The 27113-nt window shown below is 40.9% G+C and overlaps 2 protein-coding genes across 3 annotated transcripts in view; one reads left to right on the top strand and one right to left on the bottom strand.

Moving 5' to 3' along the window:
- ergic1 (endoplasmic reticulum-golgi intermediate compartment 1) overlaps nt 1-8112 on the bottom strand; it is a 102296-nt gene extending 94184 nt beyond the window's left edge. Inside the window, exon 1 of one of the 2 annotated variants that reach the window (XM_078550701.1) lies at nt 7956-8112. In XM_078550701.1, the coding sequence (XP_078406827.1) occupies nt 7956-7975 (20 nt within the window). In that variant the 5' untranslated portion in view covers nt 7976-8112. Of the gene's footprint in view, nt 1-7607; nt 7827-7955 lie in introns of those variants that run through there. The other variant, XM_078550700.1, reaches the window with a different exon arrangement.
- Nucleotides 8113-22397: 14285 nt separating this feature from the next.
- Nucleotides 22398-24967, top strand: dusp1 (dual specificity phosphatase 1). Its single transcript, XM_078550699.1, has 4 exons — nt 22398-22911; nt 23238-23386; nt 23638-23857; nt 24241-24967. The coding sequence occupies exons 1-4, from the start codon at nt 22542-22544 to the stop codon at nt 24603-24605; spliced, it is 1104 nt and encodes a 367-aa protein (XP_078406825.1). The 5' UTR covers nt 22398-22541; the 3' UTR covers nt 24606-24967.
- Nucleotides 24968-27113: the final 2146 nt, after the last annotated feature.

Genomic DNA, 27113 nt, shown 5'->3' with positions numbered 1-27113 from the left:
CACAAGCAGGCTGGAGTCAACTAGCTGACCCAGGGAAAAGTTTGGAGGCAGCCACATGAGTTGCCAGGTGCCAAAGCGGGCTGTTTTAAAGATCCACCTTGATACCATGGAGCTTTGTCCCAGTTAAAATAAAAACAAAGGCCCTCCATCCCTCACCCCTCACATTCCTTCACTCTCAAAACACTCCTTAGGCCCCATCCATGCCAAATGATCCCTCATGCCAATCTCAGCCTCCCACCCATCCTCCATATCACCTTATGCCCCCTATACCAAGCTCTGCCCTTCCACCCATTCCACTGTCCCTCATAGCCTCTATGCCAATCTATGGCACTTCCATACCATTATATACTGTCTAGATGGAACCAATGAATGATGTAATGTATAGTGGGATGTGTAAAAACAACTTTAAGTGCAAAATGAGGTTTGGCTGAAAGCCCAGACAACCATTAGAGTACTAGAGTTGTGTCCCAGAGCAAACATTGTTTGATTGACAGCCCCGGCTCTCTGATATTTGCTGTCAATTTCACAATGTTTGTTTACATAAGTTAAGAGGTTTCAATGGTTTGTGATTTTTGTTATTGATGCTTTAAAGGGTCTGGATGATTGACACTTTAATTAGCTTGTAGTGAAATGATCTTTTTTCAAATATAGGAGGTTATGAATGAAATTTTTTTTTAAATTTTTAAAAACACACCCTACTGTAAATTATACGGTTCATTGGTCCTAGACAGTGTATAATGGCTCAATGGACATGGAATTGGCGTAGGGGGCATGAGGGGCCATTGGGGTGGATGAAAGGGTAGACTTGGAAGGGCAGGGCTTGGCATAAGGAGCATGAGTGCGTCCATAAGGGATGAGTGGGGGCATGAGGAACACCTTTTGAACTTACCTTTTAAAAGGTCCCCTCCTGCACACTAGGGTTCACAACTCCTCTGAGGGCCTGTGAGCCACAGCTCATTAACAACCTGGCCCAACTCCATGAAAATTGCATAGGAGTAGGACATGCCTATCTCTGCAATGGAGCTGGTCAGGTCGGGAGTGCCGGATGCGAGCTTTTGACAGGAACCAAGCCGCACCCTTTAAAGGCATTCCTGAAATCAAAGAGCTCAGGAATCCCGGAATCAGGACACAACCGTCATTTTTAAAAGGATCCCAAGTCAACCCAACTTGGTGAAAATCTAGGCTAATGCCTTAAAGATGTGATCTGAAAATATGTAGAAATTTATGTTATGTAGTGCAATTTAAGTCCAGTTTCTAAATTTAAAAAGTAAGCATTTACTGCTTTACTATAAAAGGGAACAATGGTCATTTTAAATCTTTGATAATTGGAAAAGCCATACATAAAGAAATGTGCTGCAAAGGTATTGAGTCTACTGTATCACAAGGCTTAATGCATCTCAGGTCTCAAGGCGATAGTTTATTCTACTAATGATGTTCTTTGTGCCGTTTGCAGTCAGTCACTTGCCAAATTTAAAACCTTGTTGTCCAGTCTATAAAAATGCTAGTCCTTGACAGTACCACAGAACAAATCAATACAATATTTAAAATATTAAAAAAGTAATTTTCATAAAGTACCAGATGCAGACCCGTCTCAAATATCAATCAGAACAACAACCCTCCCCAGTGTCAATTATCATTTAAAGCAATTCAAACATTATGACCACAAAATGTCAAGTACTAGTGTTTACTCTCCACTCTAATTAGGCTTTAGCTTAGAATTCTAGATTTGAACGATTAAAGCACCAGGATACGCTTAGAGGTTTCCAACTGGAACAGTACTTTTTCCCCTTTCTTTCAAAGCAGTTAAAAATTGCCACCCCTACACCCAAATCCACGCATCATGTTAGAAACCGAAATACTGATAACTGACCTCCAAATTCAGGGGTAACCCCCGGGCCATTCTTTGCTGCAGGGGAAGCGGCTTTCTGGTCACCTTAATCGCATTTTTGCATATCTGTCAACACAGCATTGGCACAAAAAACACCATGCTACAACTGCAATAAGATAGCCGCTTCCTGTCAATACTTTTAAGATCAAGTTCCTCATGAAGCCGAGAAGAGAAACACAAAAAAAAAAGGATTATCACTATAATTTCAGTGAAGCATGGTGTGTGAACTTTTTGACTTCTGTCCGAGCGTACTGTGAAAAATCACTCAGCAATAAAATTAATGAATTTATCACCGCGCATATCCTTCAGTCCTGCCATTCGTCCTTATGTTCACCAGTCTCTTTGCCCCACAATTTGTAACGTTTTCAACTCCCTTGCCAGTTGTGAACCCAATTAATCTGTTTCATTTTTCATCTTTAAAGTTTTTTCCCAATCCATCCTTTTGGCCATCTCGCCAAACTCTCCCAGTTTTGTCCAGCATAGGTTCCTTCATCCGATTTATTCCAACCCCTCCCTCCCCACTCAGTAAAGCACTTTGCAACATTTTCCATGTTCAAGGTATAATATAAATGCAGGTTGCTGCTGGCTTCCAAATCTGGATGATACTTGAAGACAGCTGGAGTAGTTGTGGTTATAGGTTTGTCACTATTGCTGGAAATAACTTTTTGGTAATAAATTCAGCACTGCACAATTGCCACATTTCTGAGTTCAGTTGAACTATCTTTGCATTGGACTTTTTGAGCAAAGTGAGTTTTCACAAATTTGCTTCAAGAGACATTGGGATAGGAATAGAAATAGAAATAAAGAACAACTTGCAGTTGTTACAGAGCACCTTTAAAGGTGGTGAAAAATTCCACTGCACTTCACAAGAGGGTCATCTGACACCAGGTCACATTAAGAGATATTAGGACAGACTACCAAAAACTTGGGCAAGGAGAGCAAGAGAACAAAATTATTTTGTTAAATAATAGTTCTATTTCCCCGAGTTGAAGAGGATAAAAATGCTAGAGGAAATCAGAAGGTCATAGAATCGCAGGGAAGTACAGTACAGAATGAGGTTATTCAGCCATCGAGTCTGTGTACCTGGTTAAAGATGAGCTGCTGATGTAAGCTAGTGTGGTGTGCTACTTATTTTCTATAGAGCTTACCTTTGTGCAATAATAGAAGTATTAACTGTTGTCCCCTTTACATTTGGTATTCTTGCGAATGATGAGTGCAAGACGAAAAGCTTCCACATGTGTCTTTTTTCAACGATACTCGGCCAGAGAAGGTACCTATGGCTGGCCTGAATTTAACTACATAAATGCATGTTGTCTGAAACGTGATATTTTTCCTACTGACAACATTGCTGAGGGATGCAATATGCAGCTCCCATTGGCAAAATAATATTGTAGCAAAATCAATAAACCAGCTTTATTTGACAAAATGAAGCATAGTTGCAGAAACAGTAAAGTTATAATATATTATGTATTACACTGATTTACAAATTGAATTTTGAACTACGAAATGGCATAGATGACTGTTAGCGGTTTATTTATAAAATAGCACATTATCCAGTATGGGAACTAACAAAAGAGTTTGCCAATCCTTTTTAATACTTCCTTGTAATGAAACCACCATACAGCCGTTGCTGCAGCCCATTTCCTATATGCAACTCAAACCCCAGGGGGCAAAATTAATTCCATGCAAATAGTCCCTTCCACACATTTGCTATGCAATATTTCAAAAGTTGCTGCAATACAATAAAAGTAAAACCAACACAATTTTAAAATGTCAAGAAGAATTCTGGCAGATATGCTATTCAAACAAACAAAATAAATGCGTCCTGTGACCATAACCATTTTATCATTCATAAAATGTTAACTTTGTTCTTTATGGATGACATAAAAGCCACCCATTGAAACATTAAATAGCATCCACTAAACATGGTCCCCGATTGAGACCATGAAAATCCAGCCCAAGCAGTCACCTGGTAGGTGAGATACTTGAGGCCCTGCATGAGGAAAAAAATAAGCAGGGTCAAATACCACTAATTCCACAATGGTACATCAATGCCTAATGATTAACACTGCCAAACCATTAAACCCCTGCACCACGCCAAACACCTACCTGCATTCTTAACGGCCAAAGATGAAAATGTGCATTAAAATTCGAGCAGTGTCCTGGTTTTAAACAAACCAATAATGTAGCAGCTGACTGACTGTGACATGTGCAAACTTTCCAGGTTAAACCACTGCTTAGTTGCACCCAAGTGACTTTTGGCATCAAGTTATTTTTTTTATCCTGTTGCTATCCATCATGATATATAAAACGTTCAAGACATTGAAAGGATTTTCAGAGAAGCTATGAAAGAGCTCAACTAAAGTATTATGGGATTCAACCAAGTCTGAAAAGGTATCATCCGTAATTATTAAATTAAAGCCTTTTTAAATGATACAGAATGTGAAAAAAATAGTGCAGTGGCAGTCCTCATCGGGAAAATGTGATATGCATTAAAAAACATGCACATGTTGCATATGAATGTAATCATCTGAAAGTGGGTTCTGGAGTGGGTTCATTGTAAAATTAATACTTTGCTGTAGTACAATGTGCATTATGGATTTGAAGCACATCCTGTATACTCTATTAATAGAACATGTGGTTGATAGTTCATTTCCCACTGAATATGGAGCTGTAGCAACCCTAATGCAGGACGACACAATATTAGGCTGGGAAACAAAAAACTATCCACATCTGAAAGCTCCATATTAGATCGTGGCTAATAAACTCTGTACGAAGAGTTGTTGCATTTAACTGACATCTTTGGTCATACACGCTTTTAATCTTTTCTTTGGATGACCATCTGGATTATAAAATCACTCTTTTTGAAGGCCGAAACAAGAACTATTCAATTCAGAAGAAGCTGAAACGTGTTAACTGCAGTCTATGCACATTTGCTGGTGGCTCATTTATGAATGCATAAATACATGAATTCTGACGCTTTCAGAAACACAGCAACATTTTGCTTGGCATTGTAACAGTGTGTTCATCCACAGGCTACTGAAATTTGTGCTACAACTCATTAATATCATCACTTGATACTGCATAACTTTAATATGTTTTTAAAGAGAGTGATATTGTTTTTCTTCTTGCACTCATCAGAACAAAGCAAGAATGTAAAATGTCAAACGATCACAACATTTTATATTATATTACAGGAGAAAAGGATTCTGATTGGTTGGCAAGTTGATCTGATTGAAGCTTGGGGAGCAACACTTCACCCAAAAAAGCACAAGGCTTGAACATATTCCTTTTGTTTGCAGAGAACATGTCCTTGGCATATGAATGTATATCACTTCTGGCAAGCATAAATAAGGCATGTTGCTCACTAATAGCTACACAAACAACCAATTTAATATAATCATTGAGCTCATAACGTGGCTCATTTACACTTGCTAGAAGCAATATACATTCATACGCAGGGATCCTTTTCCCACAAACCAAAGGAATATGTTCAAGCCTCATACCTTTCCTGAATTGACTAGGAACTCAGGGAGCCTATAGTTCTTTCATGCTTTCTCCATGGCAATATCTTGACCAATCAATCAGCAGCCTTTTCTCCTGAAGTATAAATTGTTGTGATCATTTGAAATTTGGCATTCTTGCATTTGTCCTATGTGCAAGATGTAAAGCTTCAGCAACATGTCACTCCTTTCAGCAATATTATTTTTATAATTCATTAATACATAATTCTCCCTTTTAGATCACTTATTCAAAATCTTTTTGATGCAAGAGCACTAAAGACTGAAAAACAGATATTTAAAAATGTAACATCCAGTTAAGATGTAAGCATTCACAAGAAACAGAGTATCCAAACATTCACTACATCAAAATCAAAGCAATTTATTATATCAATTTACGATTTCAAACTGAAAGGGGAGAGGTGGAGGGGATCTTGCATTCCTTTTGCCCTGCAAATTTGTCATAACAATGTTCAGTTACCTGAACACAGTTCCCAGTGTCAGAAATATCGATCCCATTTACCATCCATATTATTCTAGAATACTTTGGCTCTTCTGACCACCTTCCACTAACATTCTTTGTCCCTTGATCACTTATCACAACATCCAAGCAACATTACACCCTGAGATACCAGCTACAAACATCAGTTAGGAATAGGAAGGAAGGAAACATATCTCAAGTAATTCTAATATATATTCAAATGTGTTCACTTGATCCTTTTGTTGAGATACAAGAAACCAAATAAAGGGAGGGGAGGATAGAAAAGAGAGAGAGAGAGAGATAAATGGAAGTTTGAAAGAGAATGTAAGATGATGTCACCACATGGGTAACTGCTAGATCACACAACAGAAGGTCCCAGATTTAGCTGGAGTTAGTTCTTAGCCAGGGTGGCAATAAGGAGAGTACCACTGGATTCGGCACCTCTGGAATACGAATGAAAAAAGAAACATCGGGATTCCTGCTCCCAAAGACCATCCAAATATCCAGGATTGTTGAATGTTCATGTGTTCTAATATTAACATATGTACAGTAATGGATTTGACAATGATGTCCACCACCATCCATAAACACTCATCATCTAACTTACAAAGGAAAAATGGTCACTGGGACAAGATAGGAGAGCACTATTAGCTCTATATGCAAAGAAGGAAACAGCAACTTCAAGGAGAAAGAAGATCAAGGATAAAACTAGAAGGTGGGGAGGGAGGTGTGGAACAGGGGGAAAAAACATTCATATTTGCCAGCATTTAGATGCATCAATGTGCTTTATTGCAGAGTAGTAAGATGAGAGTTCACTCTCATTTCCAATTGATTTGTATTCTTGTATGACTGACTTCCAATCTTTGCTTGTCCTCTCGTTCTCTATCAGAAGCTAGGGCAAGTCACCAGAGGTTGACAAGAGCAGTTCACAAGCCCTTAAATTCACCTAGGTGTAAAAACCTAAGGGTGGTTGATACTCAGAAGACCATTAAAAAAATAAAGGCATTTCAGCTCCAAAACGACAATCATAGGATGCGGCATCTTTAACACTTTTAAAAGAATCAGTTATCACCTATAGTAATGGCTGAGGGAAGGAAGGGTATTCATCTGTGATATTACATACAAAACTGTAAACATACTTCTGAATGGTTAAATGCAGCTTCACTTCCAGGTAATTACACACCTGTATTGATAACAATAACCCAACCCTAGTGTTAAGATTTTTATAACAGAACCCTGTGGGTAAAAGGGTTAAAACACAATTTGGAGGGAATGGACAGCCAATCCTAATCCCAATCCTAATTTAACAAAAAAGCTCCAAATCAAAATATGGAAGTCAAAGAGGATTTTAAATCAATAATGCAAAATAGTTAAGTATGAAATACTTCTAAAAAAAGTTAAAATTGCATCATTGCTTTAATCCCCTATCCCCTGTACTGAAATTACAACACATAGTTTCTGAATTGCAATTTTAAAACAAGAGAAAAAACTTCCGGGTAGAGCCGGACCCAGTTTGGAACAAATCACCGAGCGCCACGTGTTAATGTGTTAAAGCTACTCCAGTTCACAAGGGGAGGATGGATCCTAAATATAATCAACTACAAAGATCAACTCTCCGAGCTGGAGATACAAGTCATTTTATAACACATGAAAATTGCATTATCCTGGGGGTTTTTTTCTTCATCATTTTAACACTAGCTATAACAACACATGTGTATTTGCTGAAGTGCTCACGTACATTGGGGAGCTGCTCCAGATCTGACATGGGCAGTATATTTCTGTGTAAATCCACTGAAACATAGGTTAGAAAGGTGCATTCCTCAGCTTGAAAGAATCCCAAATAAAATCCTGAAGTAGAATTGCAAACACACTGTAGGGCAGTAACAGCTCTCAGGTGCTCCTTGTAGAGGTTTTGCAGTGTGTTCCCGAAATGGAAGCTTTTCCAGGAGCTACAAGGACCAACTGACCCCCTCAGTTACAATTGTGCAGCATTCCTTTAAAAAGAGAAATTCTCTGCATCCTCCCTAAGCTTCGCCTGCACAAGAAACAAACGATTTATCAATGCACGAACCCGAGCCCAACTCACCGCCTGACGTCGAAAGCCATCCCGGCGGCTTTAAACTGTAACCAAATCAACAAGACAATGAATGTAGCGGAAATTATCAAAGGTAAAGTGGGCAACTTTATCTGGAGCCCGCCGGCTGCCTCCCGGATGCACCGTCACTCTTGGACGCCTTGCATTTCGCTATTGGCTGTGCTGAGAAACAGGTCTCGACTCTTTTTCCGGTCTGATTAGTACAGTAAAGTTGGTGCCAGGGGGTTGTTCTTTTACTCTCTTTCTTTGTAGAAGAAAGTGACAACGCTCCTCGCCTCCCCCCGCCCTCATCACTGTCGACACGAGGGCCAAATGGCCAAAGAAGACAGGAAAGAGGAGGCAGAGGTCCAGACGAACTGATTTTGCCACGGATTCTACTGTTAGAGATGCAGTGCTGAACAATCTGACATGTTAAATTCTACATGGCTAATGGACTTTGGCCACTTCTGTTTCGACCTGCTCCCCCCCCCCCCGCCCCCGTACCAACAATTTGTAGAGACACTTCAGATATTGCTCATGGTTTGAACTGTTCAAGTTTTGTGCCTTTATATATAATAGTTAGAAAATGTGAAAACTCAAAACAAAAATATTATCACAATTTGGTGGCATTTATTTAATTGCAGGCGAAACATATGTGTGGAAGTTAAAGTATATCTAAAAGTCAGCTTTAAAACCATTGAGACTAATAATTTGGTAGCCTCCACGTCATTTTGTACACCTTTTGATAACTGAGTAAATATTAGTAGGGGAGGAAAAAAAATATTGGAAAATAGCATTTGATTTTAGAGATTTTTAATTATATAGGACAAGCTCGATGGTCGTGATTATTAAAGAAACTATACTGAGCTTTACCACCGCAGTAATTATTATGACATCAGGAGCAGTGAGGTGCCCAGATTCTGGAGTAGTCAAACACTTAGGCCTGGATTTTCATCCTCAAGGCAGGTAGCAGGAGTCCGGAAAATTCCTAGCTTGGCCTGTCCGCCTCGGGAGGAAATGCCCGCAAGGATGGGATTTTCATTGTGGGGGAGCAGGTGCAGGCTGGAGTCGGGCCAGCTAACCCAGGAGAAAGTCTGGGGGCAGCCACAGAGGGCTACTGGGTGCCAAGGCTTTTTAAAAGGCCCACCTTGTTGCTGTGGGACAAGATTTTCAGGCCCAGATTTTCGCTCGCAGGTCAGGTGCGCAGAGACAGGAGAACGACCAGCTCCACAAATCCAACCTTTAAAAATGACTGCCCAAGCGTCAGATCATTGACCCAGGTGAAGTCGGGGAGGGGGGGTGGAGGGGGTTGTGGGTAGGCTGAATTAGAAGTTGGGGTGGGCAACCCAGAAAGAACTGAGAGGGTGCCAGGTGCGGAGACGGGCTGGGCAGAAGACCTGCCCCCGGGCTCCTGCACTATGCCGAAACTTCAAAAATAAAAACATCCCTCCAGTCCTAATTCCCCATCCATGCCAACTGATGCTCCTCCACCCACCCACCATGGTCCCTTATAGCCCCTATGCCAACTTACTTCCAACTTATGACAACCCATTCCCCCTCACCCACCACCTACCAGGCCAACTCATCTAAGATCCACCATGGGCAGACCTCAGGACCCACGCAGGAATGAGATAAAATAAATTTCTAAGCGTCTATTGCAGACATCACTATATTGATAAAACACTCAGTCATAGAAAACTCATTTACGACATTTACATTCCTTCAACTAAATAAAGCCTTATGACAAACATTTCATTCAAGTGCACAATTCCTTATATCAACAAGCATTGGAATTTATAGTCATACATCATAAAGTCTATAACCACTTGTAGCTGTCAATGAAACTGTGAAACAGCAGGCACCCTACTGTGATAATGAATGGTTGTGAAATCAGCCATGTGGAACTAATCCAGTCATGAAAACCCTCAGGCTTATGTCAACAGACAGAGAGAAATAGCAAGCAATCATTTATTTAAGACTCCAGACATTGTTTTCAAAGATTTAAAAGGCAGGGCTTTCAAATGCAAGGACATTTTGACAGCTCCATTTGATAGTTGCTTCTGACAGTTTTGACAGTTGATTTTGAAAGATCTGTTGACAGTCCCAATGAGCTTGACAATAATGCGTTTTTGCACTTTTACTCAAACTCATGCTAAGGAACCTGACCTCCTCCAAAACTGTCCCTGGACCACATCCAAAGGGGTACCTTACCTCTCCAAAGCGGTACCCTGGCTATCCAAACAAATCCACCAAGTTCAGACCTCTTATGTGGTCTAATCTGCACACATCGGGTTCCACATTCCTGGCCTACCAAGATCCCATTTCAGTAGAGACAGCTGATGATTTAAATGGCCAGCTGTTTCTGTAAACCGTGCATGTATGAAAAGGCCCCACCCCCAATCCCACCCCTGCAAAATTGGGAAGTGCTGTTTTCAGGGGTCCGACTTAAATTTTTGAGCATTTCCATTATTTTCACCATGACAGAAAGCCTCTCTATCATAGTGAAAACCTGAGTCCCAGTTAAAATAAAAACACAAAGGCCCTGCAGCCCTCACCCCACCATACATTCCCCATGCCCCATCCATGCCACCTCATCTCCCCACCCACCTCTTATCATCCCCTCATGCCCCCATGCCAAGCTATGCCCCTTGGCCCACCCCCATGGCCCCATATAACCATTATGCCAAGCTGTGGCACTTCCTTGCCCTTGGTCTCACTATACACTATAGCAGAAACTGCAAGCACTTGTTGTTCAACAGAGTAATGAATTCCTGGGCCCTCAGCCAAGCCTCATTATATACTGTGGGCTGAGAGCCCAGGCATCTATTAGAGTAACAAAACACCTGAGCCCTAGAAAAAAACATTGCTTGATTGACAGCTCTGACTTGCTGATCCCTGCTGTCAATTTCACAATCTTATTTACACAAGGTTAAGAGGTTTAAAGTTCTCGTAGTTTCAGCTATTGAAACTTTAAAGGGTCTGGCTGATTGACATTTTTATTGCCCCCTACTAAGTAAAACTACTTTTTTTAAACATACTGGAAAGTTATGAATGAATAACTTTTTTAAAGAATTTTTTAACACATACGACTGTCACTATAGGGTTTATTGGTTCAATACAGTGTATAGTGGTTGATGGAAGTGCCACAATAGAAGTGCCACAACCTGACTTGAAGGCATGAGGAGCCATGGGGTGGTAGTGGAGCAGCATAGCTTGGTATAGAGGGTATGAGGGAACCTAGGTGTTGTATGGAGGGGTGGGGGGGGCACCAGGGCCGAGGAGAGAAAATATAGGCTCTGGTGTTTCTCCTGTTCCCAGGCCGCTTATTCCTACCCCCACTCCACTTTAACCCTCCCCCTCAATCATGCATGATATTTTCCCCTTTCAAGATTCACCAATCAATTTACCAAACAATCACAGAAAGGTCCTAGTAAAATTATGACACCTGTTGTTGGCATCTGGTTACAAATATCATCCAATATATATGCAGCATGGGTCATTAATACTCAGGACAGCAACGATATAATGCAGTGTTAGTTTTTGTGTGCCTTATAGGTGATTGCACCATGAATGTTAAACCAGAGAGCACAAATTTTACTTGATCGGCATTATACAATATTGTTAATTTGACAGGAAAATATCCCATTAGTTATTTATAGCAATGTGCAGATGATAACACTGATTTCAGTCCCTGCCTCAACTCTCATTAACATGTTCTGCACATTGCACCATGTGGACATGGTGACAGTAGAATCATATTTGGGGGAAAGAGTCAATACTTGTAACCAAGATGAACTGCGCAAGATCTTTTAAATTCTGTAGAAGTAGACAAAGACTTCCTTCTGCCTGGGTGCATGATATTATTCAAAATAATTATTTCATATAAGGGATGTAATTGGATTCTATTTTATCAATAATCCTACAGAGTAGAAAGATGAAATGACTCCTGAGCAACAAAGTGGAATGATTGAATAACATAAGTTTTCACTGTCAGTGAGAAGCAGGGCCCTCAGGTGTCTCTGTGCAACACAACTTTTAAGAGGCCAGAGCACAAAAACTTAATTATTTACAATTGTAACTGCTTTTTTCTTCATGAACAAGACTGAAGACTCTGCTGATCACTGCTTCTCACTACAATATATTTTGATATTGACTGTGCAACACAACTTTATCACGATATTTCAATACCTCAAAAATTCATAAAAAGTACCAAGATAGGGCGGGATGATAAGTAAGTAGACAAAAGGATAAGATTGAAGTCAATGGAAAAGACTCTTGAGAATCATGTGCAGTGTAAAACAGGTTACTGATTCACTATAAGCCTATTAGGCACTGCTCTCCTAGCAATTTCACACCACAAAGCCTGCTCACAGTAAACTTTCATTAGCAACAAAACAAACAGGACTCTAGCCATGGTTTATCGATGACAAGGGCCATCTAGTGCAGTTCATCTCATCCATCTCAGAATGGCATATGAACATACGTATTATGAGCAGGAGTAGGCCATTCAGCCCCTCAAGCCTGCTCCACTATTTGATAACATGCCTATATTATACCAGTGACTACAACTCAAAAGTATTTAATTGGCTGTAAAGTGATTTGGGACATTGTGAAAGGTGTTATATAAATGTAGGTTTGTCTTTCTTTCATTACACATGCAGTAATCAGAGTGACAGTAGCAATGGTGAAATTGGAGGCCCAATGCTGATTCTCTAAGGATAAATAATCACAGAGCCAACGACTGATGTTAGGAAAGTGGCTACAAAGAAATCACTACATTTACAAAACAACTCAACTCTGCAGCTAAACTCCCCTAATTTCCCCCCACAAACCTGCCCCCCAACACCCACCCCTCCAACCTCCCTCTAACACCCCAAACCCCACTCCAATCTTCCCCAATCGTCCCTTACCTCCCCCCCACCTTCCCTCCCAACCACCCCCCTAACCTCCCCCAACCCCTCTCCCCAACTCCTCCACAACCTTCCTCCAACCCCCCTCTCCCACCCCTTCCAACTGCTGCCCCACCCACCCCACACACAAAAACACACACACACACACACAGTTTTCAATTGGTTCTAAAATTGCAGGGATTTCACTTACCAATTTTCAAGCAAGAGCTCTCTCCTGACCAGCTGGCTGCTGTTGACCTTCGGGCAGCTTCGGTTTTCTGGTGAGCTTTTCAAAAAAACGAACGGACCCACAAAGCTGCCCGAAGGTTGGAAGCAGCAATGCAATATCTCAGCGAAATTGACACTGACACTGACAGGCCAGGTTTACAAAGATCAGAACTCGCTGGTTCCGATTTCGTTTAAGCCAGTCTGCGGCTCCGGCTGCTCAGTGTGGAGGACAGGAAATTTTGTTTAAAACACCGAGCCCGGGTCCCCCTACCATGGGCCCCAGTGTTTGGCACCATCCGCTCCCCCCTCTCCCAGGCCCTGGGGGGCAGAGCTTTGCATAGGGGATTGAGGGGTCATGGGAGTTGTTTGCAGGGCAGAGTTTGAGATGGACGGCGTGAAGGACCATAGAGGTTGTTTAGGGGGCATACCTTGGCATGGAGCATAAGGAAGACGTTTTGAACTGACCTTTTCAAAAGCCCTCTCATGCAGACTAGGGTTCATGATTGAGGTGCTGTGAACCATGACTCAATGAGAACCTGGCCTGACTCCATGAAAATTGTAGAGGACTAGGCAATGGGGCCAGCCAGGTCGGGAATGTAGAGTGCAGGCTCATGACCCAAACCAGCCCGCACCCTTTAAAGGCACTCCCTGAAAATTGGAAACCCCACAATGGGGTGGGGAATCCAGGAATCAGGTCCCGGCAGCAATCTTTAAAGGGCTCCAGGGTCATCCTTATTCATTGAAAAAGCAGCCCTTGAAACCAAATTTTGCTGATACAACATCAGTGCAATGACTTTGCATTACTACGCTGGCAGATATGGATAGTCATGACATGCCCAATCAGGACAACGCTTTGTCGAACCCTGCCTTTATCCACCAAATCTGATATACTCTCTCAGGAATTGCTGGCTCATATCAGGAGTGGTATCATAAACTAGCAATTTTGTTTTAAATTGCTGTCATAGCTCTGATTGGTCAAGAGCTGACTCATTTTCCAATGAAGCACTTTTCCTCTGATTTAATAGTTTTTCTCTTTATGTTTTGTTACATTTATCCGTACAATAGCCATTTGGGTAATGAGATAATCAGTGGAACAATGATGTTATTGGCAACCATTTTTCAGGTGGTTTTTAAAAGCTGGCATGGATTTGTTAAAGGCAAGTCGTGTTTGACAAGCTTGGTTGAGTTATTTGAAAGAGTAAGGTAAAGGATAATGAAAGTGAGGTTGATGTTGTGTGTATGGACATTCAAAAGACATTTGGTAAAGTACCACATAATAGACTTGTTCCAAACTTGAAACCTATGGGATTAAGGGTGAAGTAGCTGTGTGAATACAAAATTGGTGAAGAGACAGAAAGCGGCGAGTACTGGTGAGCGGTGGGTTTTCATACTGAGGGAAGTGTGCATTGGTGTTCCCATGCTTTGTTGTTGTGATCGTGGATCTTTGTATATTTGTATATTTATGACCTCCATATAAGGGCAAGGGCATAATTTCAAAATTCTCAAATGACAGTAAATTTGGGAATGTAGTTAACAATGAATAAGATAATAACAGACCTCATGAAGACAAAGATAAAAGCAAAATACTGCGGATGCTGGAAATCTGAAACAAAAACAGAAAATGCTGGAAAAACTCAGCGGGTCTGACAGCATCTGTGGAGAGAAAAGAAAACAAAGTTAACGTTTCGAGTCTGTATGGGGGCCATACAGACTCGAAACATTAACTATGTTTTTTTTCTCCCTCCACAGATGCTATCAGACCCATTGAGTTTTTCCAGCATTTTCTGTTTTGGCTCGTGAAGACAAAGATAGACTGGTGAAATGGGCAAACATGAGGCAGATGAAATTTAACACAGATGTGTGAAGTGATTAATTTTGGTAGGAAGAATGACAAGAAGCAATGTAAACTAATAGGTACGATTTAGGTACTAGGGGTGTACGTACACAAGGGTTTGAAGATGGCAGGGCAAGCTGAGAAACCTGTTTAAAGGGCATGTGGGCAGCTGGGGCCTGCTAATTCAAAACAACAGTGGCAGTTTGAATCTCCTTCACCTGTGCTCTTCCCCACAAAACAAGTTAAATCTTGCTCCAAACTCTCACCCCAATTCTACTAGAGCCCAACAATGCTCAATGTTTCAAAATCACTCCTCAATCCTGCTCTATATCAAGCTCCACCACATCCAAGGCCCCAATCTTATTGAACACAACCGCCTAGATACATTCTCAATACTTTCTGATGCATAATGCTTGCAGTCTGGGATATCACTGTTCAAATACTCTATTCTCCTAGAACTCCTGGATTGCCAGTGACCTCATCGGCCCTAGATGCTGATAGGTCGGCATCTCCGTTTATCCTAACCTGTTTTCATAAGAACTGCAACTGACCATGACCACTGAGTACCCTGCCACTGTATTTTTAAAGTAGTATATATGACAAACACCATTCCCTCCAGAAATTTAAGCTCATCGAAATCTCTCCTCTGATCAATCTGATCTCTCATCACCCCTTTTCTCGCTGATCTATATTGGTTCCCTGTTGAGCAAAGCCTTTCTTTTAAAGCTCTCATAATTTTTTTAAAACCCTTTCTACCTTCACCTATTTCCATCTCTATAATCTTCTCTAGCCCCACAGCCCTTTAGATCTCTGCACTCCTCCATTTCTGGCCTCTTGTGTATCCCTGATTGTAATTGCTCCACCATTGGCAGCTGTTCCTTCATCTTCCGAAGTGCTAAACTCTGGAATTCGTTCCGAAATTTCTCCATCTGATTAGCTCTCTTTCCTCTCTTAAGATGCTCCTTAAAATCTACGTCTTTGGCTAACTTTTTGGTCACCCGCCTTCATGTGTCCTTACCTAGCTCGGAGTAAAAGCTTAATTGATAACATTTCTGAGAAGTGCCTTGGGACATTAGCTATATAAGTGAAAGATGTTTTTTGTTGTTATTGTAATGTGTTTACATCAACATTTACAATGCACACTATCTGTATAAACATTTATAATGGGTAATCCTATTTAATTGTCAAATATTATCAGAGTTTCATAATACAGAAAGCTAAGTAAACAAGTAGCTGTCCCAAATTAGTTCCATACCAGGTGGACTCTGTCCCATATGTTTCTGAACTTTGTCTCCTAGTTCTTTGCTGTTTACCTGCATTTCTGCATTTTCAATTTTTGCTTTCAATTCACCTCTTTTTTTCTTTATTTTTAATGTGCTTACTTTGTTGTTCTCCTATTCTGCTTTCAGTTCACCCCTCATGCCTGCACCATGCTCTTCTTTGCCCCACTCTGTCAGAGCCTACAGACATCTTGCCCCCTCCGAGTCACTCCCCTCCTTGCTTCATGGCTTCTGCCCTCATGGTTTCTCCAGCATACCATCCCTAGAACTACAGCTTCTGGTACGACACCTCCATTTGTTCTTTCCTTCACACATGCAAACGTGCACACTTACCTGCCCCATGTAAACCACACTTCTTGCTCCTCTGCCATGACTCTTATATCCACATTATTAATTGCATTCTTCAGCTAGGTGAGCATGGCTTCTGCGCTTTTCTTTAAGCTCATCTTGCAGTCCAGCTCCCTACATTAGTTTCCTATCACTGTTGCAGCTCCCCTCCCTCCCCTGCTGCCTGGCACCAAGAAACAGCATTTGTTTAAATGGGTGTTGAGCACTATCATTTGTTTTTAATCCTATAACCACTTTAAAACCAAATGGCTATTTGTTTAGCTTAGTGCTGGGAATCAACTTTAAATTCTGCTGGATTGGAGCTGTGAACTTCCACCCCATCTTAATTCCATTTCACATCTTTCTAGGATAGTCTCTCCATTATCTTCCTCATTTGCACTAGGGCAGATATAGCATGGTCCTCCATTATTTCCCAAACCATCTCCCACCCCAAGCCCCCTGTGCCTGACCCCTCGCTTTCCCTTCATCCCAACCACATCCCACCCAACTATCCATTCGTTACCGTCTATTCTTTTCCATTCCCCACCTGTCCCCTCTCCTATCAACCACCTCCTGAGCCAGGTATTCATGTCTTTTGTGCCCTCTCTATTCTACTGTCTCCCCCCCTAACTAGATTCCCCTTAAACCAGTATCTTGCAATCTTCGCCAAAAATACATCTTGTTCCTTTAATACTCTTCACACTTCTGTAGTTGCAATTGGTTATATGGTAGCGTGTTGCTTGGTTGAGAAATGATGTATCACTAAAGGAAAACTAAAAATGGTTTTAATTATATTGTTATTTGAATCCTGTGATGTAATACATTTTGAAATGCACCTCACATTGTTCCTCTTTATGAGTATGCACACGTGGTGTTCATGGAGGTAATTTTACATTTTAGGTCATCTTTTGTTCATCAGCACCCAAGGGACTCTCTGAGCAGCACCTTCCTCCAAATGTACCAGATGATTAGAATTTCAGTAATATTGGGTTTTTTATTTTACTACTTGCTGAAATAAATGTATATCCTGTGTCCATTACAGTCTCATAACATCCTACATTACCTGCCATATTCTATATCTGCATTATTTAACTGAATTTCTAATAAAACAAAACTAAGATAAAAATAGTTCTACTCAAATTTCATATTTTTTGACACTAATTGTATAGATTTCAGGTTTTGTATAGTTTTCAGCCCTGTGCCTAGTTGGTGCTGGAATCCTTCTTGACAATGACTGCGGGTTTTCTGGCAAGCTTGCCAATGCACCAGGCTTCACCATTTTCTATACGTTGAAGTGCTCATCTGAGTTCTCTGCAGCAGAACTAATTTGCAATCTTGACCTCTGACTATTCTTTCCCCCTGATTTGGCTTTAGGCCACTCCTGCCTGATGGCTGACCATGTGCAGATCCATCAGTATACTATACTATAAATTATGCGCAATGTCAGTTTCTGAATCGGTGGCTGCAATTTTGAAATCAAATGATGATGTATCTTCCTCACCACTCTCTTCATACTGTTCATCCATTGCCTGGCCAGATTGCATTTCAAGGAGACAGGCAGAATTATAAGGCTGTGGTTGGGGAAGGTGGTGTGGAAGAAAGAGGTGCACTCCTACAACATCTCCAGCTTGTAAATCAAAAGAGAGTGTTGAATGAGGATGAAGTCAGATATGCAAAGGAGATTAGGTATGAAGATAGTCATTTTCAATGATTTCAGCCATGCCGCAGCAATGGCTTCCAAATCATGACCAGCACTGGCTCCTCCATGGGGGTTAAGGTCTATGGTTGTGTCTGCCCTCTCCTAGTTAGCTCTTACAGCTCCAGTTGTGTGTCACCTTGTCCTGCAAGAGAGAGGGAAAAGTGTCAATGAGTGTGGTACAATCTGTATGAATGTCATTGCTGATATGGGTGAATAGCTGGCATTGTGTTCAAGTTGTGAGATGTGTGTGTGAAGCTTGCAGCAGTGCTAAGCATGTGAGGGTATGGTGGAGCATAGGAGAGTCAAGTTTGACTCATCATGATTGATAGAGATTATTTGTAGAGGTGTAGTGAATTGAGCAGTCTTGAGGTTAATGGTGCAGTTGGTCATTTATGGCATTTAAAAATGCATTCACAGATCTTGACCATTCATGTGAGTTCATTGAAATTTTTGCGGCACTGTATCCATGCACTTGGGGCTTGATTCCTGTCTTTGATGTCCATGGTTATCTGCTCCCACTGTCTTCTGAGCATGGATGTGGAGGGGCTTCAGAGTCCCTGCAGATCCAGGACATCCCTCCTCCTTTCCAGCTCTTCCATCAAGGCCTCCAGTGCAGCATATAAAAAACCTTGAACCCCACTGTTTCTCTCATGTTGTATTATTCTCCAATCTTTCCCAGGTCAGATTCACTTCCTGAAAGACTGCTCTAGGCACAATGCACCTCCTGTTTTAGATGCGAGGTTTAAACAGTACAGGCTAGCTTTACTTGGTGCTAGCTGTACATGATGGCCTGAATTTAATAGCTGTGGTGGTGGCCCCATCCACCAACCAGAAAGCCAGGGAAAACCCCCCCCCTCCAACCCCAACCGCAGCAATTTCCTGGAGCTCTTCAATCCCAGCAATGCTCCTGGAAGTGGTGGACATTGCTGGCACTGCAGGAGGCCCCAAAAGAGAGGTGGGTGAAGCGGGCTCGCTGGGGCCGAGGTCAGGCAGAACCAGAAAAGGGGGTGGTGGATGTAGAGGGCAGCGTGGGGTCCTTCAGTAGGGGTGGCCCTTATGCAATTGGAGCTCTCCATGGGGCACAGGGTGCCCAATCAGGAGGACCCACCCCCCTCCCCAGAAAGCCCACAAGGAGGTCACCAGGGTATACCATTTACAAGGCAGAAGTCAGCAGTGTGATGGAATACTCTCTACTATCTATGATGAGTACAGCTCCAACAACACTCAAGAAGCTGGGCCCTCTCTGTGGAGAGAGAAACAGAGTTAACTTTCAGTTCGGATGAAAGGTCATAAACCAAAAACATTAACAGTGTTCTCCTCTCCACAGATGCTGTCAGATTTGCTGATTATTTCCAGCAATATGTTTTTATTTCAGGTTTCCAACATCTGCAGTATTTTACTTATGTAATCATAAACAGTTGTTTAGGCTTTCAGAAAGATATACTACCAGTGTTCTGCTGCACTGATCTTATATTTGATTATCCTCAAAAGTTCCATGAGAATTTTCAGTATTAAATTGTATTTTAAATGTGTGTTTGACAACATTTAGATTTGAGGTGAGGTAAGGTCCATTGTCCACAGAGGACCTTAAACATCTCTCTCCATTAGAGAAAAGCCATTGGTTAATTGGTTATATAAAGCTTGAGGGGCACCACTCCGTAAGCATGGGGCAAGGCGAGGAGGCAGGCCTCCATGAACTACCACAGCCAGTATGAGGATTGAAAAATTAAGATTTAAGTCTTAAATTTAAAAAAAATATGTATTCTGGACTTCATAACAAGTTCCACAACCTTTATTACATACACAATAAAATAATGGACAATTTTAAGGTGTCATGACTGTTTTTATGACTGTCGTGTAACTCAATCACATGTTCAGTTTTACAGTGTAAAATTTCCACTGTTGAAGAATGGTGCTTCTCAAAGCATGGGATTGTGACTTGCTTCCTCAGTTTAACAAGAATGATCCAGATCCATTAATAGGGGACTATGTATATTTGAGTAATAAAATGTATAACGAGGACAGCTTCTGCAAACAATTTTAATACACACCACAGAGTTTCATTAGCAAATAGCAGGAGGGTTGTATTCAAGTGCCCAAGGTACCATGAGGCTTCATGATGTAAGAGGAAACACAGTAAGGAAAGAAATTAGCTGCACTCTGCACATCAGCAAAGCTAATTATGTGCACTATTAACCACTCTCCAATGGTTCAGGTTGCTCTGCTGCCTGCCTCTCTTCTGCAGCTGTCTGCACCTGCATGCCCTGGAGAAAGAGGCCATGGTGTCTGCCAGTACATTTGTAGCCTACCACGACCAGTGGGCACTGCAAAGACAGAAGTGCTTAATTACTACAGAAAATATTTTGATTTAATTTGATAAATTTAGCAGTTTAACGTTTGTGCTCTTCTGAAAAAGGGGCACTTATGTTCACTTTCTTTTATTTGGGTTGGTGACACATCTTAAGGATTCATCTAAAATAGTTAGATTCTCACTGTTAAAAAATAGTAACAGGTGGTTTAGCTCCATTATTGAAAATCTAATGCGATTGTTCAGTCATGTGCCTGTAATATCCTGTTCAAACTCCCCTAAGTCCAAAAATAAACCAATACTTCATAATATGTAAGCTAGAATTACCAGAAGCCAAATTGTGTTCACTTTTTATCCAAATTGAATGCAAGAAATTCTAGCCACGTTAATAAATGATCAGAGCAGCCCAATTGCAAAAATATGTACCTTACAATTTTACAAATTGCATAATTTCTTGTCCCCCCCCCCCCCCCCAATAAACACATCCGTCTTCTGATTTGATGGGTTGATTGTTTCATCAGGTGAGACAATTGTCAGAAATTACATCATACTTAATTAAATTACAAATGCATAGGAAATTAACCATTGACCCTAAAATGGTCCTGCTGTAATTAATCGTTAATTAACCCATACGCACTCTGTTGTGCGTAGACCTATTTCACTGTAGTTCGCCAGAGCTAAGTTGTATTAACAATGTAAAAAAAAGTTATTTTGTATCGAAGTGTGGTTTTAGTATTTAACACGTGTATCAATTAACATTATCATCGAATAAAGATCCGAGACATTCACGGTCCTTGACAAATGTTATGTCATTACCTACATTCTTTCTTGCAGCGGTGTTTTAACAATTTATTAAGTTCTGAACTAATGTCTTTCTTTTCTGATAGCTTCTAAAATATGTGACTGGCAATGCAGTTGCATCAGATATTCTGAAAAGATGACTTCACACGTTTTCAAATTAAGATCATTCGCCGCATTATTGCAACATGTTGTTTAGCAGCGACTCATGTGATATCTATTTTGGGTTTGTTCTGTTCGTCGAAATAAACGTTCGTTACTTGATCGAACTATCCGCTCAGAACGATTTGTACTTCTTCGAAATATCAGAATGTGTTTTAATCTAACTCTGGTATCAAATTATAATATGGTAAAGAGAGATATCCTAGTTAGTTTTACAGAAATTGAAAACGCTATATGCTTCACAGTGGCTTCCTCCAGAGTTTCTCTTCAAGAAAGGTTGGATTTCTTTGAACATGCGCGCATATACAGTCAGAATGATTTCACTGGGAAACCAGGTAACTTCATACTAGCATCATGACTATTACATTGCCTCCTTTGTTCTTTACAGTACAATACAGTTACGTTGAATGAAGGGATTATAGATTTTAAGCCTCTTAATTATAATTTCAGCCCAGATTAAAGGTTAAGGTAGTGCATTCTCTGCACCCAAGTGAATAAGTAAACTAGTAAACGAAAAAGTGACGACCAAACAAGTTCATTTCTCCAGGTGATTACGTAAACCAGACAACGGCAGTTTAATCATTACAGAAGTTTCACGACGCTTGAAGTTCACAGTGAAGTGTCCAGCTAGCTTTGAACTTTCACAACTTCGGAAATGAACAAATGATGGGAATCCTTCAATCTGTAAAGTCGGAGTGTTCTGTACCAATTGAAATGAGGACTCTGTGAGCTGCTGGTCACCTGGTATTTGAAAATTGAGATTACATCACATTGTTTCTAATTAAGCAGCAAACAAGCGTGACGTGTCTCCCTGGCACACGTCAAGGACAAGGCGTGTCACTTCCAACAGGCGCCGAGTGCGTCACACCCCGGCACCACGTGACACGCATCGCGTCACCTTCATTCACAAAGTCGCCCATAAAAAGGCAGCCGGAGCAGCGGGGGCCAGAACAAGGGGGGGAAAGCAGCCCATAACCAGCAGGGTACAAAGGGAAAGCAAGCAGCAAGGATTTTCAAAACTCAAAGACGCGGAGCTGGCTTTTTACGAATCAATTGTGTGGAAATCAGCAATTATGGTCATGATGGAAATCTCTAGTGTTAGCAATGAAACTCTTGGGCAGCTTCTGAAGGAGGATTCATCGAAATGTCTGCTGCTGGACTGCCGATCTTTCTTCGCCTTTAACGCTTCGCATATCGTCAATTCACTGAATGTCCGGTTTAGCACCATCGTTAAACGAAGGGCGAAAGGGACAATGGGGCTCGAACATATTGTCCCCAACGAGGAGTCTCGCAATAGTTTAGTGTCTGGTCTTTATTCTGTAGTTATTGTATTTGATGAAAGGACATATGAGTTTGATCTGCTCAAAAAGGACAGCACTGTACTCCTGGCAGTCAATGCCTTATGCCGAGAATCCTATGGAGCAAGGGTTGTTTTTCTCCGAGGTAAGCAAATTGAGCGTCAGAAAAACACCTCTTCCTCGTCGATACACAATAAAACTGCCCAAACCATTCGTTACCTAGAACGAAATTTGATTGTTCAAACATATAACCCCAGCATAAGCACTTCTAATGATTTTATAGCTCCGCGTTAAAAGATAGTGGTTGTATCATCAAACGAATTATAACTTTACATTTGAATGTATGCGATATACTACCTTTTGAACCTTGTACCCGTGTGTATAGTTCACTAACTTACTACAGTAAGTTTGAAATTGATGTCTAAAGTTAACAGAGAATTAACCAGCTCTGCATCCTCTTTTTAATTGCAGGTGGTTATGATGGGTTTTCCTCGGAATATCCAGAATTTTGCACTAAGCCTTCGCCTCCTTCGGGATTATCTCTACCTCTGAGCGCCAACAGCAACCTCAACAGTGCAGAGTCCGGCTGCAGTTCCTGCGAGACTCCCCTATATGATCAGGTAGGTTAACTGGGAGGAAAATTAATAATTGATGAGCTTCACTGTTAAGCACGTTGTATTATCCAACATTTAAAAATAAAATCGATAATGTTAATGTCAATACTGCCTGGTAAAATGATTAAATTTGCCCTATATTTATTGACGCCATAAGTAGTCTACTAATGGAAATGTTTGCTTCAGGAAGTGTCTAAAATGACTAAAATGAGATTTTATTTGAAAACTGAGGGTTGGATGTTTTCTCTTCTCGGTAGGGTGGACCTGTCGAAATCCTCCCTTTTCTCTACCTCGGAAGTGCCTATCATGCGTCAAGGAAGGACATGCTGGACGCCCTGGGGATCACGGCCCTGATTAACGTCTCAGCTAACTGCCCGAACCACTTTGAGGAACATTATCAGTACAAATGCATTCCTGTGGAGGACAGTCACAAAGCGGACATCAGCTCCTGGTTCATTGAGGCTATTGAATTTATAGGTAAGGTCATGTTTTCATTCGGATCGTTAAACATTATCCTTTTTAGTTTAGCAAGGAGAAACGTTAAAGACTCAATGTTCTAAGGCTGTACCATACTCCTTGTGCTGTCGGCATCCTGTAACTGGTTAAAATACTTAGCGTCGACATTCTTCTACCACAGAGGTGGAATTCTACCTCCATTATTATCCATTTCAATTTGGTTTTCACTTCATCAGATCATTAGTCTTAATCTTTTGACATTCTGGTCAAACACACAGCCAAGGCTTATTTCTAGTTATACCAAACAGGTTTTTTAAAATTCTAAACTTGAAACATGTTATATATAATGATGGGTGTTTTCTATCCAGTGTCTGGTACTAAATCAGATCTGTTGTTTCTTTCAGACTCTGTGAAGAATACTGGTGGTAGGGTGTTTGTACACTGCCAAGCTGGCATCTCTCGATCTGCCACCATCTGCCTGGCTTATCTCATGAGGGCAAACCGGGTGAAGTTGGATGAAGCTTTCGAGTTCGTTAAACAACGCAGGAGCGTCATTTCCCCCAATTTCAGCTTCATGGGACAACTCTTGCAGTTTGAATCTCAAGTATTGACCCCTTCATGTTCGACAGAGGCTGCCAGTCCATCAAACAACCCTTCTGGCGCTTCAACTCGATTTGTCTTTAACTTCCCTGTCTCCATGCCTGTCCGCCCAGCAGCTAGTTCCCTGAATTACCTCCAGAGTCCCATCACCACGTCCCCCACATACTGACCTACTGGAAAGAGTAACTTTTTTATAGACTAAGCCAAGTACAATAAGCTGAAAGATTGTTCATATCCTTTTTTTTCAATGTACAGAAATCCATCTATGATGATTTCCAGACCAGGAGTTTGCTTATTGTTTTGAAGAATTGCAATACCTCAGCCAGACCCATGCACTGTGTCAATTCTGAAAATTGTCTGGGGAGGACACAACTGGCATTTTAGCACTTTTTTTATACTTATTTGACTGAACTCTAAGTGACAACAGTTCATACTGATTGTCAATTTGATAATTTATACAATTATTTATTTACATAATGTCCATTTTGTTTATTGTACAGCTATTTTGTATGAACCCAATAAAACATTTTTTACATAACTTTTCTTCATGTCACAGCGTGTTGTACCAGTGCTTAACTGGTCCTTGCATAACATGTTGGTTCTCGTGGATGACAGAGTCAGACAATGTCCCTAAGATTCTCAGTCTTTTTCCTGAAGACTTTGGCTTTCAAGGCATGTGGTAGCTGATCTCTGCTCCAGCTTTTACTTACTGCCACATTAGATGCTGTCTTTCCCTTGAGTTCTCGCCAAACAGATTTGTCTTAAATCAGCATCAGCAGACATTGGCAGCTTGTGTGTGTCCAGTATTACTCCACTACATTTGGAATTTTGACAAATGGCTAAATACAAAGCATGTAAAAAAAAACATGCAGAAATACACCCAAATGTCTAATTCAAGTGTTCTGTGGAGGTTAGTGAACTTTCAGGATTTCCTAATTGTAGCATTAATATAAAGCATGAAAGCGAGCCTTTGAATCCATACTACTAAACACAACCACAATCAAAATTCAATCTTTCTGATATTTCCCACCACCCCCCCCAATTCCACCATTGCTTAATATTATGGTAAGTTAGTGTGCCGTTTCCTTTGAAATTTATGTGATAAATTCCTGAGGGAGCAGCCTGCTGCTGAATGTGCTGCCTTTGTCACAAGTGTGAGTGTAATGCAAGGGTGTTTAATTTCAGTAACATCTATAGTTTCAGTGGGGTTATTTTTAAAAATTTGGGGGACCTTTTAATATCACATAATCCAGCCAGTTGCTCCAGCATCTTCAAAATCCTGTTAGCAGCAATTAGTTAGAAATCATGGCCCTGTCCAGCTCTAAACATGCCCTTTCATTATGTTTCATGGAGCTAGTTTAATTTCATAGTGCTCTGTCTGTAAAGTACAAAAATACATTTTTGATAGTGTAATCTTGCTACCAATAACAGAAACAACAACTACCCAGTTCCTGTTTAAACAGGTTCTTTCAAAATATAGTTCTACTTAAAGTACCATTTTATTCAGAATACATATTTAGCCTATGTCAGGCATTTACTGAGGCTGAATTTGGAGCTGAAGGGAGGGGGAATTATTCCTAGCTATTCCTTCTGAATAGGTTAAGGGGAAATGAGAAACCACTGTCCTTTGATGAGTGGGGTACGATGATTTAGCCACTACTGGAGTAGTAATTCAAAGGTCTAGACGAATAAACCAGAGAAAGTGAGCGCAAAACGCATCATGGTAATTTGAGTGAATTCAGTTTAAAAGTCAAAATATAAAGACAGTATTGGCAAAAGTGACCATGAAACTATGCAATTATAAAAAAAACTCAACCGGTTCATTAATGTCCATTAGGGAAGGAATCCTACATTGTTACTGGTTTGGCCTACATGTGCCTTGAGTCCTAAAGGTTGACACTTAAATATCCTTAGAAGCGACCTAGGAAGTCTTTCATTATACCATCGCTCTCTCCGGCCAACTAAGGATGGACAAAAATTGTCAGCCTTATAAGTGTAGTCCACATCCTGAAAATGAATACAAAAAATAATGTATTCTAACACAATCATTCCCTAATTTGGATTTCAAACAGCTGCTTACAGCTCATGTACGCTTAAAATATACACCCCAGTAAGAATCACCAGACTGCTTCTAAACTTTTTAAACTTGATGAACTTGATCTTTCTGTTGCCGAAAAGGAGAAAGCGGCAAACGCGTCTCGTAATAGGACAGCAGGTTCTATATTCGGCTGAAATCTTTTGGGAACACCAGTATATACGGTGCAAAATTAAACCCAAGTAAACAAAACTGAGACGAAATCTCAACCAAGGACCTATCCTAAATGTTTCATGACCGGGTACTTGGGTCAAAAGTAAAGATTAGCCAAGGTATTTGCCTTGGCGTTAGTTTAATCGTGGCTCAATAGCGTTGCTAAGTAACATGGGGGAGTTGTTCCTCAGAAAAGTATGACTGGTTGTGTCTCCATGGAAACCATAGGGAGTTTCCTTCGTCGCACAAGGAAGCCGCGCGTCACGGCTTGTTCTTGGCCACCAGCCCGGTCTCTGTCAGGCACTCGTTATAGTGAATGGTCTCCAAGCTTGGTATGGGAACATAAAGTCCCGGATCCGGTGTGTAAAGCGCACCTCTCATTCCTTTGAACACAACTTTTATACATATATACATACATATATATATATA

Source organism: Cetorhinus maximus, chromosome 10 (genome assembly GCF_964194155.1).
Source record: "Cetorhinus maximus chromosome 10, sCetMax3.hap1.1, whole genome shotgun sequence".
Taxonomy (NCBI): domain Eukaryota; kingdom Metazoa; phylum Chordata; class Chondrichthyes; order Lamniformes; family Cetorhinidae; genus Cetorhinus; species Cetorhinus maximus.
The sequence above is the reverse complement of the archived record's forward strand: the minus strand, read 5'-3'. Positions and strand labels throughout refer to the sequence as shown.

What these genes read in the sequence shown, in the direction of transcription:
- dusp1 (XM_078550699.1), top strand. Translation starts at nt 22,542, where the DNA reads ATGGTCATGATGGAAATCTCTAGTGTTAGCAATGAAACTCTTGGGCAG. An exon ending in AAGGGTTGTTTTTCTCCGAG is followed by an intron (nt 22,912 to 23,237) that starts GTAAGCAAATTG and finishes TTTTAATTGCAG; the next exon opens with GTGGTTATGATGGGTTTTCC. An exon ending in TGAGGCTATTGAATTTATAG is followed by an intron (nt 23,858 to 24,240) that starts GTAAGGTCATGT and finishes TGTTTCTTTCAG; the next exon opens with ACTCTGTGAAGAATACTGGT.